Source organism: Schistosoma haematobium, chromosome 3 (genome assembly GCF_000699445.3).
Source record: "Schistosoma haematobium chromosome 3, whole genome shotgun sequence".
Lineage (NCBI taxonomy): Eukaryota > Metazoa > Platyhelminthes > Trematoda > Strigeidida > Schistosomatidae > Schistosoma > Schistosoma haematobium.
In genome coordinates this window covers 41,679,753-41,693,497 of record NC_067198.1, presented here as the reverse complement: position 1 = coordinate 41,693,497, position 13,745 = coordinate 41,679,753, and the positions used below count along the sequence as shown (strand labels likewise).

Sequence of the window (13,745 nt, the reverse complement as noted above, 5' to 3'; positions counted from 1 at the left end):
ATCCTAATTATTTTAGTCAGACTTTTGAAGGAACACTAAATCTAGGTCATTTATACGGTGTGTTCTGTGCATAATTTAGTCTGTCATTTATAATAAAATTATAAACTCACTTATAATACATAGTAATATTCAATGGAAAGGATTCCACAAAGCGATTCAATAAATAAGCTTAAACATTACCGTATATCCTAGTCCATAGCATAACCCAACATGACCAGTCAAAGTAGCGATTGTCAGTAGTCGTGGATTTGATACTTTCAATGCCTACAAAATAGATGTAAATGCATATTTCGAACAACCGTTGTGATATTAAAAGAAAACTCTTGAGACCACCGCTGTAGTTGTCATTATTTTAGACTGTTGCCTTTGTATTCCCAAGTAGCATCTTGATGTAAGGCCGCAAAAAGCTTTGCTTCGTTTTGGTGACCTACCTGAATTAATTGTGTTATTATTGCTTAATCAAGGTCATGTGAATATTATTGAAGCCCCCAAATGCCATGGTATGGCCGAGAGACGGGTGGGCCCGCCCTCCCTCTTGAAATGCTCTCACACGGCCACGCGTATACAGCCTCTGCCAGAGAAGTCCCACTCACTGCCTCCTCATGGCGCCATTCAAACTGGCTGCCTTCAACGTTCGCACACTTATGCAGGTCGGACAACAGATAGGGCTGGCTATGTCTTTGGAAAGCTTGCGTAAGGACTGAGAAGCCTGATGGTCGATGCGTGCTAATGAGTTGGAAGCAGCAGCTGCATCTGGTAACTACCAGAAGCTCTTCCAACTCATCCAAGCCACTGGCAGCAAGAAGTCTGGCGTGAGAGAAACAATCTGCGAGGATGATGGGATGCCAATCACTAACATCCATCGACCTTTTGGACGATGGGCAGAATTTTTCGAAGGGCAGTTCAACTGGCCTGCTGCTCCGGCAACATCGGTCAGACTACCCTGCCCTCCATGGCCGGTGACGACTGATCCACCAAATAAGGAGGAAGTCCGCAAGGAACTCCAACTCTTGAAGCGTTACAAATCACCTGGCCCAGATGACTTACCTCCGGCTCTTTTTGAAGATGGTGGTGACTTTTTGACTAAGGAATTGACGACGTTGTTTACAAAGGTTTGGGAACTAGAGAGTGTACCAACGTCATGGAATGAGTCGATAGTTGTCCCTATCTTTAAAAATGGTTCACGTCGTTCCTGTAACAACTATCGGGGGATAAGTTTACTTCCGATTGCATCCATCCTATTGGCTTCCGTCATACTCCGTAAGCTGTTCAAAACCCGAGAAAGATTGACTCGCGAGGAGCAGGCTGGTTTCCGCTCTGGTCGAGGATGTATTGATCATATCTTCACCCTCCGCCAAATGTTAGAACACCGCCATACTTATCAAAGGCCAACAATCGTAGTGTTTCTTGACATTAGGGCTGCCTTCGATTCGTTGGATAGGACTGTTCCCTGGGATTGTCTATTGAAGAAGGGTGTGCCTGAGAAGTTTATTAACATCCTAAAAGCCCTATATAAAAACACCTCAGGCAGAGTGAGGGCATACAACCACCTTTCTCCATTGTTCCATTCGAGCAGTGGGGTTAGGCAGGGTTGCCCAATCTCACCATTCCTCTTCAACTTTGCCATCGATGACATTCTGGAAATATCTCTGATGAATGTAAGTAATGGTGGTGTGGATCTGTTGCCTGGAGAAAGACTTCTCGACCTTGAGTATGCGGACGACATTGTCTTACTGTGCGATAATGCCCAAGGCATGCAATCCGCACTTAATCAGTTGGCAATCAGTGTCCGTAGGTATGGTATGTGCTTTGCACCTTCGAAGTGCAAAGTACTTCTACAAGACTGGCAGGATTCTAATCCTGTACTCACCCTGGATGGTGAGCAGATAGACGTAGTTGAGAAGTTCGTGTATCTGGGTAGCTGCATAAGTGCTGGTGGGGGTGTGAGTGATGAGATCAATGCACGAATAGTGAAAGCCAGAGCGGTTTATGCCAATCTGGACCACCTTTGGCGCCTTCGTGATGTTAGTCTGGCTGTAAAAGGCCGGATTTACAACGCGTCGGTGAGAGCAGTTTTGCTCTATGCTTGTGAAACCTGGTCTCTCCGAGTTGAGGACGTTAGACGACTCTCTGTGTTCGATCATCGCTGTCTCCGAAGGATTGCTGACATTCAGTGGCAACACCATGTCAGTAATGCAGAGGTTCGGCATCGTGTGTTCGGGCACAGAGATGATAATTCAATTGGTGTCACCATCTTGAAACACCGACTTCGGTGGCTTGGACATGTTCTACGAATGTCGTCCCAGAGAATTCCACGTCGTGCATTATTTGCCGACTCTGGGACTGGTTGGAAGAAGCGGAGAGGTGGTCAGTGCATGACATGGTGTCGTGGTATGAAAGAAAGCTGCAAAAAGCTGGCTTATGTTGGTCCTTCACGACTCCCTGGCTGGGGTCCGAGAGATTGTGCGACAGTGTGGTTAGAGACGTTATCAGATATGGCTCAGAATAGAAGCCAGTGGCGATCCTGCTGTAACCTTCTTTCGCTTTCTTCATAAAGTGGTTGTGTCTCCTTTACCTGAAAGATTTCTTCCGATTGTACCTTTCCGTTTCCCCCATTATTAATATTATTATTATTACACTACCTTACACTAATCTATTTGTTATTGTTTTTTTCTCTTAGAATTCTCATTTTGTGTGGCGCATATATATTCGGTGCCCTCTTGTACCAATATTTATGTGTTCAAATAAATAAAGAATATTACTGAAATAAAAACATCAGTTCGTAGGCTTGCCTTAACTTCAGTTATGAGTTTGTTCTACACATTTGTATGTAGTTGCGGTGTCGTTCGATTGCCTTTGTTATATTAGAGGTTCAATCTATCTAATCAAGTTCGATTCATTGTGCTCCACCTGACTGGGGCAATCGATAACACCTAGCAGCGTGTGTTTTCAGGCTTAAAAAAACTAATAACCTCCCTGGGATTTGTATCCGTATTACAAGAATTTCTCCTAAACGCCTTCATATACACAGCATAGCAAAAAAGTTCAAGCGGTTGAGTAACCTACACAAGTAACCATGTTTTAAATTGATCGGCCGAATGCAATCAACGTTAAGAATTACATAAACATGGGAGTCGTTGCTACTCAGTGACTAACCGTTTCAAATATATCAGTCGTATGGGATAGCTGCCTCGACAGAACAATTATAATCTCACTGCAAGATTACATCTATACTTGCGTACATAAACTATTCCAAGTGCAGATCATAATAAAATAATCGAAAGTGTCGTTGTGGGACAAAATGGACGATTGTTCAGTTAACCAGACAAAAATAAAATATTGTGAAAATTTAGTTCTACACGCTTCATTTTGAAACAAAAAAGTAACAAGTAGATAGATAAGGCAAATATACATTTATTCACTTACCTTCTCTTTAGCTTCACATAATAAATCAGTCATAACCATTCGACCTTCAGCATCAGTATTGTTCACGCGAACCCGTACTCCAGCACGTGAAGTTACTATTTCATCACTTACATAAGCATTTTCACCAATGCTGTTACGAACTAAACCTAAAGTACCATGCACCTAAGAAAAACAGAAGAGAAACAATTGTTTGATGAATATCACCTTCAGGTAAACAAGTTACAAATCATTGACCACATTCTTATAATTGATACTGACAAAAGGAACTCTGTAAACATGCTGAAGGTTATTAGATTTAACATTTAATCTGACTGAACAGATAATTGATCAGGGAAGTAAAACGTAACATGCTATAGATGCATAAAGTGAATAACTGGGTCGAATCATTTAGAAGGACAAATATTGATCAGAATAAGTTAGTTATTAAAAGGAATATGCCAAGGAAAGCCACTAAATGCATTATACCATAATACCAACCAGGCACTATTTGTTTTATTCTACATACAATCCAACGGTGAAAAACTCCGCCGAAAGCCCTTCTATGATTACTGGGGGTCTCAAGCCTGAGTAAAGGAGGGTCGAGCATGGGCTCAACAACCACATCTCGTAAAAAACAGTCAGTGAGGGAGGAAGAACAAGTGACAACAAAATGGAAAGACACATCATCAAGAGTCTAAAGAAAAGGTTTCAGCATGCACGAGCACTACAGACGCATCACACTACTATCACTACCAGCAAACCTTTTCAACAGTGATGTGAACCGGATCAAAAATTAAGTAGACGACCAGCTTCAAGTTCAACAGATCAGATTCCGTGAGGATTGGTCGAGCACAGACCAAATCGCTACACTCCTGATCAATATTGTGCAATCAATTGAATGGAATTACTCACTACACAACAACTCCCTTGATTATGAAAAAGCATTTAACAGCGTGAATAGGAGAATCCTTCGAAACCTTCCTCAACAATATGGTGAATCTCAGATTTTCAACATCATCCGGAATTCATACTACGGACCACACTGCAACGTCACGCATGGAGAGCAGCTGACAAACGCATTCTAGGTGAGGGCCGAAGTCAGATAAGACCGTTTACTCCCTCCCTTTCTTCTTCTTCTCATGGTCGATCTCATTATGAAGACCTTCACATCTAAGAAGAAGCACAGAATACAATGGACAGCTTGCATGCAACTAGACGATTCAGACTTCACAGATCACCACCTACCTCTTCTATCCAACACACACACACACACACACACACACACACCAATTAATGCAGGTGAAAACAAACAATGTGGCAGCAGCCTTTACAGATGTAGGTCTCTAAATACACAGGGCAATATGTTGAATCCCCGAATACAACACGCAACACACTAACCTAATCACACTTGATGCAGATGCTCTAGAACACGTGGAAATTCTCACATATCTGAACAGCAGCATCGATGAACAAGGAGGATCTGGTGTAGATAAAGACACAAGGAATGCCAAAGAAATGGCCACCACATTCCTATAATTGAAGAACATACGAAACTCAAAACAACTGTCAACTAACATCAATTCAGAATCTTCAATACGAACGGGAAGACAATTCTAGTGTATGGAGCTGAAACTTGTACCAATATCACAACCATCATCAAAAGAGTACAAGTATTTATGAACAGTTTTCTTAACATGATATTTAATGTCCGTCAGTTGGACACCACCAGCAACAACCTACTGTGGGGGAGAGCAAGCCAGCCTCTAAATTAAGAGGATATTAGGAAAAGACGTTGAAAGTGGGTAGGACATACATTGTGGAAATCATCAAACTGGATCATGAGGCAAACTGTAACTCGGAACGCTGAAGAGAAACGGAAAAGAGGAAGACCAAAGAACACACTGCGTTGAAAATTATAAGCAGACATCAATAGAATGAATAACAACTGGAAAGAACTGTCCAGAACATAGTTGGATGGAGAATTTTGGTGAGCGGCCTATGCTCTTCCACGAGGGGCAACAGGTGTAAATAAGTATCTAATGAACTAGTGTTCCATATTCTTTAGTAAGCAAGCGTGAAAACTCTAAACGTTTATATTAGTAATTTTTAAAACAACTTGAAGTTTAATTAAAGAACACTATAATATAATGTAAACACTGCTGTAACTAACTGTTCAATAAGCCCTATTAAATCAACTGCATAAAAACCAAATTCACAATTATAACCTTTAGGTTTTTCGGTTTCAGTAAGTTTAAAATTTTGAAAAATCCGGCCACAGCAGCTGCACCACACTTATCCCGATGCATCGTAGCCATAATACCTCCAACTTTAAGATCTGAGCCACCTGTATCATAGGTAACACCTTTACCAACTAAAAATAAATTGACTATTTGCTGAGGATCGATTTGTGATTCTGTAGATCCATTGTATTCTAAATGTACAACGTGACCACGATGTCTTTCATTATCTATGAGTAATTAAAAAACACAAAACATTACAATTATATTTCAATAGATAAATGGGACAATTAAAAAAACATGGAGCACTAGTCTATCAGCACGCTTAATGCTGATTGACTATTGCTCAATTCGCATCGCTTAGCATTCATAATTGGAAACTAAGGAACCACTACAATACGATGTAAAATATAATAATTATTATAACAGTTTAAGGTCATGGTAAAGATAAAGACAAGACGTAATTCTTTTGTACGCGCAGTTCTGGCTTTATCTCATTAATGGCGGCAGCTTCTGTTGTTTTGGGGAGTCGAATACAAAGAAATCTATGTAGATTTTGATAAATTCTATAAAATCAACCTATGGATAAGTGAAGTGATTGGAATCGATTAAATGTTCGAAAATAGAACTCCTATGCTTCTTGCTCTGACCTTTGGAGAATCGTCATGGTTACGACCAACGTACCTTACACCAAAAGAGCATAAAAACTGACAAACGGACGGTCCGTTACAGATAAACGTGGCAAGCCTCTACTAGTGAACGTTAGTTGCAGCTTTTCAGCACAGAACATTTTATAGCTGTCGTTGACTGATTTTAAATAGAACAAAAGTTTGACCACCTTTAAATCCTAAGTTCACAAAACGATATTTCCTAAAGAAAGAATTTTCGAACACTATGTTCCGAAAGCATTTCACGTTTTTCTCTACAAATTGGCCTGAAAAGCCATCGTCCTAAGAAACAAGATTTCGCGCACTAGAGTCGTTAGCCATGGTGATACTTGGGGAGGAAGTTTAGAGTTGAAAGTCCAGGTGGAAGGAATAATAGGAATTGAAGAGAAAAACTGTTATAAACACAGTGATTTTGAGTGCTGTTAGAGATATGAGGGCGGTTATTACTTCCCGGTTGCCCACACCGTGGAAGGGTTCTTCTGGAGGTACTTTTGAAAAGGAAATTGGGTTAGAGGTGGTCTTAGTGACCTGAGAACGTGCTGCAGTGCCCAACGAACAAATGCTTGAGGTCGGTCACACTCGACCTTTTTATGAGTATTTTCGTGTGAGCTCCGTACTTGTTCCGACCTCACCGCTAGAGACGGATATCCGTGGAATAAGGCGGTGTGCATTTTTAGGGTCGACCTTTAATAACTTCATCCCTCCTTGTGGGAAGGCAGTTTCGCTGTTATGTTGGTTGTCTGAAGGAAACACCTTACTGCCATCACACTTCCGTACATTCAGCAGTACGACTTCGCCCTCGAATCTTGGGTTTGCTGCTTTCAATCTTACCGCTCTTCGGCCAACCTGTCTGGAATGGTAGGACCTTGAGGAACGGTTGTTCCAGCCAGTATACATCGATTGGTTCATCACGATAAGCAAGCCTGACCTCTACGTCAAGGTGGCGGCAACAGTTGGGACCTCCCTGTCAGAAGCTTATTGAGCAATGAAATAGTACGGCCTACTACATTTTCCAACTTGGAATCACGGGAAGGAAGGCATGTACTGAGAGAATGAAAATTTTCAATTAATTGAACATTCGTCGCAAAAGGCAGAAGTGTCGTTCATATAACAGTTCAGCAAGAAGTAGTATCCATTTATAGTCGAGTAAACAAACTTCACTTCACTTTTGTCTCACAACTAATATCAGTTAGTCAGTCAGTAACAACGTAGAACTTCGTACGTACGTACATCAGTTCGAGTTGCCACACCACATTAGCACAGAGATGCAGTGGTCGATTCAAATCCCGTAGTGCTGGATGTAATAAAATTATAAGCTGTAATCAGAAAAATTAGGGTTTGAAGATGTTATTCAAGGAGTATAATCGACTGAAATAAATTTGGAAAGAGAAAAAAGAAAGGGACATGAAGAATCCAGAAGATTAGAATTTGGGAGAACACAAAGAGTGGATGCACCTGCGCAATTGCAAACGATTTTGAGCCATGTCATTCAGGGTCTCTAACCATCGGTTGCCATCATCTCGCGGTCCTCAACCAGGTAGTCTACACCTACCAATATGACTCAGTCTACTTGTCAGGGACTTCATGGACTTGTGCCATGTTTTGGTCACAACTAATATCGAATTTCTATTTTCCTTGACGATCCTAAATTCACATGCTTTAATGGCGAATTTCCGCTTGGTTGGGTTCGTCCAAATGCTGGTAAACTAGTGTACCAAATTAACACAGGTTACGTGGCTTTGTGCCCCTAAATGCCCTGGTACGGCCGAGAGTCGGGTGGGCCCGCCCTCCCTCTTGAAATGCTCTCACACGGCCACGCGTATACAGCCTCTGCCACGGAAGTCCTACTCACTACCTCCTCGTGGCGAGGGTGTTATTTATAAAAATGAGAGAACGAAAAGCGAATGTCCGGTGCTTTAACCGGATCCCAAACCAATGGTGCACGTGGGCTCCAGTATCCTGAGGGAACAAATGAAGTATGAACCAATCGTTGGTCACCGGCTACCATGGGACTGCATCTCCTCACGATGCTCCACTGCCTTGTGGGTTAGACCTTTAGGTCAAAGGCTCGGGGTGTGGCCCCCTAAGATAACCACCTGCTTCGGTCTGGGCACCCGGGCAGTATCACAGCCCACACACAAATATAATGATAATGAAAATGTGTGGTGCATATATATTTGGTGCCCACTTGTACCAATATTTATGTGTTCAAATAATAAATAATAATAACGTGGCTTTGTAAGAATAGCTGTTTGAAGTAGGATGCAAATCGTGATAATTAACAAGAAGAGAAAAAGTTGAAGAGCCTTTTCCCAGGTACTGGGAAATACTTACGTCAGACCTGTTTCCAGAATATCATCGATTCCAAAGTTGAAGTGTGGTGAAATTGGGCAACTGTGCAAAATCTCATTGCATGAATAAAATAATGGAGAGAGGTAGTTGTATACCTTCACTCTGTCTGTGTGTACGAACTTCAAAATATCAGTAAACACTGCTACAAAAGACAATCCCAAAGCGCAATCATATCCCACGAAACAAAGGTAACACTCATATCAAGGAACATAGATTTTTAGCTTTTACGAAGTGTGGAAAAGCAAAAACATTCGCCGGAAGGTGATATGTTGTGTTTGTTTGGTTTGAACACATGAATATTGGTACAAGAGAGCGCCAATATATATGCGCCACACAAAACAATGAGAATTCGAAGAGAAGTAGAAAAAAAAACTAAGGAGCGCAAAAGAAAAAGGGAACAATGACGAAGAGATTGGAGTAAGGTAGTGTGGTAGTAAAGACGGAACGAAAAGGTACAATCAGAAGAAATCTTTCAGGTAAAGGAGACACAACCACTTTTTTATGAAGAAAGTAAAAGAAGGTTACAGCAGGATCGCCACTGGCTTCTATTCTGAGCCATATCTGATAACGTCTCTAACCACACTGTCGCACAATCTCTCGGACCCCAGCCAGGGAGTCGTGAAGGACCAACATAAGCCAGCTTTTTGCAGCTTTCTTTCATACCACGACACCATGTCATGCACTGACCACCTCTCCGCTTCTTCCAACCAGTCCCAGAGTCGGCAAATAATGCACGACGTGGAATTCTCTGGGACGACATTCGTAGAACATGTCCAAGCCACCGAAGTCGGTGTTTCAAGATGGTGACACCAATTGAATTATCATCTCTGTGCCCGAACACACGATGCCGAACCTCTGCATTACTGACATGGTGTTGCCACTGAATGTCAGCAATCCTTCGGAGACAGCGATGATCGAACACAGAGAGTCGTCTAACGTCCTCAACTCGGAGAGACCAGGTTTCACAAGCATAGAGCAAAACTGCTCTCACCGACGCGTTGTAAATCCGGCCTTTTACAGCCAGACTAACATCACGAAGGCGCCAAAGGTGGTCCAGATTGGCATAAACCGCTCTGGCTTTCACTATTCGTGCATTGATCTCATCACTCACACCCCCACCAGCACTTATGCAGCTACCCAGATACACAAACTTCTCAACTACGTCTATCTGCTCACCATCCAGGGTGAGTACAGGATTAGAATCCTGCCAGTCTTGTAGAAGTACTTTGCACTTCGAAGGTGCAAAGCACATACCATACCTACGGACACTGATTGCCAACTGATTAAGTGCGGATTGCATGCCTTGGGCATTATCGCACAGTAAGACAATATCGTCCGCATACTCAAGGTCGAGAAGTCTTTCTCCAGGCAACAGATCCACACCACCATTACTTACATTCATCAGAGATATTTCCAGAATGTCATCGATGGCAAAGTTGAAGAGGAATGGTGAGATTGGGCAACCCTGCCTAACCCCACTGCTCGAATGGAACAATGGAGAAAGGTGGTTGTATGCCCTCACTCTGCCTGAGGTGTTTTTATATAGGGCTTTTAGGATGTTAATAAACTTCTCAGGCACACCCTTCTTCAATAGACAATCCCAGGGAACAGTCCTATCCAACGAATCGAAGGCAGCCCTAATGTCAAGAAACACTACGATTGTTGGCCTTTGATAAGTATGGCGGTGTTCTAACATTTGGCGGAGGGTGAAGATATGATCAATACATCCTCGACCAGAGCGGAAACCAGCCTGCTCCTCGCGAGTCAATCTTTCTCGGGTTTTGAACAGCTTACGGAGTATGACGGAAGCCAATAGGATGGATGCAATCGGAAGTAAACTTATCCCCCGATAGTTGTTACAGGAACGACGTGAACCATTTTTAAAGATAGGGACAACTATCGACTCATTCCATGACGTTGGTACACTCTCTAGTTCCCAAACCTTTGTAAACAACGTCGTCAATTCCTTAGTCAAAAAGTCACCACCATCTTCAAAAAGAGCCGGAGGTAAGTCATCTGGGCCAGGTGATTTGTAACGCTTCAAGAGTTGGAGTTCCTTGCGGACTTCCTCCTTATTTGGTGGATCAGTCGTCACCGGCCATGGAGGGCAGGGTAGTCTGACCGATGTTGCCGGAGCAGCAGGCCAGTTGAACTGCCCTTCGAAAAATTCTGCCCATCGTCCAAGAGGTCGATGGATGTTAGTGATTGGCATCCCATCATCCTCGCAGATTGTTTCACTCACGCCAGACTTCTTGCTGCCAGTGGCTTGGATGAGTTGGAAGAGCTTCTGGTAGTTACCAGATGCAGCTGCTGCTTTCAGCTCATTAGCACGCATCGACCACCAGGCTTCTCGGTCCTTACGCAAGCTTTGCCCAATTTCCTTACGTAACATCCTTCGTTTATGGTCAAACTCACGGTCACCCGGAGTAGACCGACGGGCTTCAATGAGTTGTAAGGAACCTGGAGAAACCCAGTGCTTAAAAGCGGGACGTTTCGCAAACCCACAACTGACTGTTCCCGCCATTTTCATGGCGTCATGCAATTGCAACCAATGCTCATCTATACTTTTCGGTGGAGTGGTAGCTAGCCTAGAGGCTAGCTCGGTTCGATACTTACTTGCAACAGAAGTTGCAACCAGCTTGCTGATATCAATCCGTTGATGGCGGTCACTTCGTTGTCCACTGAAAAGTAAGGTAAGATTGGCGCAAACCAAGGCATGGTCAGAGTCCAGATAGGTACTCCAAAAGGAGCGGCAGTCTTGTACACAACCACGCCAGCGGTAGCTGATCGCGATGTGATCAATCTGAGTCCAGGCTTGAGATGCAGAGGGAGGACGCCAGGTGGCACATCGGCGATGACTGTGCTGAAAGTTAGTGCTAGCCAGAAACAGGTTGTGGTCTGTGCACAGTTGCAGTAGACGGTCCCCGTTATCTGACCTGCGACCAACGAGTCCCCATCGGCCACTTAAACGACTCTCTTCTGTGCCTAGACGCCCGAACTGAGCATTCAAGTCTCCGGCTAGTACTACAATATCTGTCGAACGCACTTTCTGGAGAAGAACAGATAACTGGTGGTAAAACTCATCATTGATTACATCCGGGCTGCAATCTGTCGGGGCATAGGCGGAGATGACGAAAAGACATCGTTTCTCACGCCGATTTCTTCTCACTTTGATGGAACTTTCCAATCTAACAGCACATAACCGACTGTTAATGGGGATCCAATCGATTAGTGCTGCCTCAGCTCTAGCGCTTAGTGCGACACCAACGCCAGCAAGACCAGACGAAGATGCCACAGGGTCCCCGGATAAGCGCACGTAAAACAAGCTTTTCGAAGCGAGAGATGGAGAGCGAATTTGTAGTACTTCACCAGAGTCTTGAATACGGGTCTCGGATAGACAACAAACATCAATATTAAGACTTTCCAAAGACATGGCCAGCCCTATCTGTTGTCCGACCTGCATAAATGTGCGAACGTTGAAGGCAGCCAGTTTGAATGATGCACGTGGTTTCAGAAAAACTGCTTCAGTTCTCGTATTCGGTGGTAACATACAATTTTCAACCGGACAGTGACTCGAGAACGTTTAGATACAGTCGAATTTCCACCAAAGACGAGCCGCTGTATAAGTATAAAGAGGGTGAATAATGTGGAAAATAATAATAATAATAATAATAATAATAATAATAATAATAATAATAATAATGACAATAATAGTAGTAATAATAATAATAGTATTAATAATGACAATAATTGTAATGATAATAATCTGAATCAATTGTTTGTTTTTCAAAGCGAGAAAGGTAATTTCCATAGGCATAAAGAGTTCATCAATTTGTGTGTGGGCTGTGATACTGCCCGGGTGCCCAGACCGAAGCAGGTGGTTATCTTAGGGGGCCACACCCCGAGCCTTTGACCTAAAGGTCTAACCCACAAGGCAGTGGAGCATCGTGAGGAGATGCAGTCCCATGGTAGCCGGTGACCAACGATTGGTTCATACTTCATTTGTTCCCTCAGGATACTGGAGCCCACGTGCACCATTGGTTTGGGATCCGGTTAAAGCACTGGACATTCGCTTTTCGTTCTCTCATTTTTATAAATAACACCCTCGCCACGAGGAGGTAGTGAGTAGGACTTCCTGGCAGAGGCTGTATACGCGTGGCCGTGTGAGAGCATTTCAAGAGGGAGGGCGGGCCCACCCGACTCTCGACCATACCAGGGCATTTAGGGGCATCATTGTTTCTTTACTTATTCAGTGAAACGGGAACGAAATTGTATTTTGGTTCAAAGCACATTCCGGGGTGCGTGACCTATCGCTGTATTTATTTATTTGAACACATGAATATTGGTACAAGTGGGCACCAAATATATATGCACCACACATTTTCATTATCATTATATTTGTGTGTGGGCTGTGATACTGCCCGGGTGCTCAGACCGAAGCAGGTGGTTATCTTAGGGGCCACACCCCGAGCCTTTGACCTAAAGGTCTAACCCACAAGGCAGTGGAGCATCGTGAGGAGATGCAGTCCCATGGTAGCCGGTGACCAACGATTGGTTCATACTTCATTTGTTCCCTCAGGATACTGGAGCCCACGTGCACCATTGGTTTGGGATCCGGTTAAAGCACCGGACATTCGCTTTTCGTTCTCTCATTTTTATAAATAACACCCTCGCCACGAGGAGGTAGTGAGTAGGACTTCCCTGGCAGAGGCTGTATACGCGTGGCCGTGTGAGAGCATTTCAAGAGGGAGGGCGGGCCCACCCGACTCTCGACCATACCAGGGCATTTAGGGGCATCATTGTTTCTTTACTTATTCAGTGAAACGGGAACGAAATTGTATTTTGGTTCAAAGCACATTCCGGGGTGCGTGACCTATCGCTGTATTTATTTATTTGAACACATGAATATTGGTACAAGTGGGCACCAAATATATATGCACCACACATTTTCATTATCATTATATTTGTGTGTGGGCTGTGATACTGCCCGGGTGCTCAGACCGAAGCAGGTGGTTATCTTAGGGGGCCACACCCCGAGCCTTTGACCTAAAGGTCTAACCCACAAGGCAGTGGAGCATCGTGA

The 13,745-nt window shown here is 43.4% G+C and overlaps 1 protein-coding gene across 2 annotated transcripts in view; it reads right to left on the bottom strand.

The window, feature by feature from the left end:
- The window catches only part of NPEPL1_1 (putative aminopeptidase npepl1), a 30,266-nt gene that overhangs the window by 7,884 nt on the left and 8,637 nt on the right, over window positions 1-13,745 (bottom strand). For both annotated transcript variants that reach the window (XM_051213892.1, XM_051213893.1), the window contains 3 exons: window positions 5,631-5,872; window positions 3,427-3,588; window positions 181-264 (listed from right to left, as the gene is read on the bottom strand). In XM_051213892.1, coding sequence (XP_051069911.1) covers window positions 181-264; window positions 3,427-3,588; window positions 5,631-5,872 — 488 coding nt within the window. The remainder of the gene's footprint in view (window positions 1-180; window positions 265-3,426; window positions 3,589-5,630; window positions 5,873-13,745) is intronic.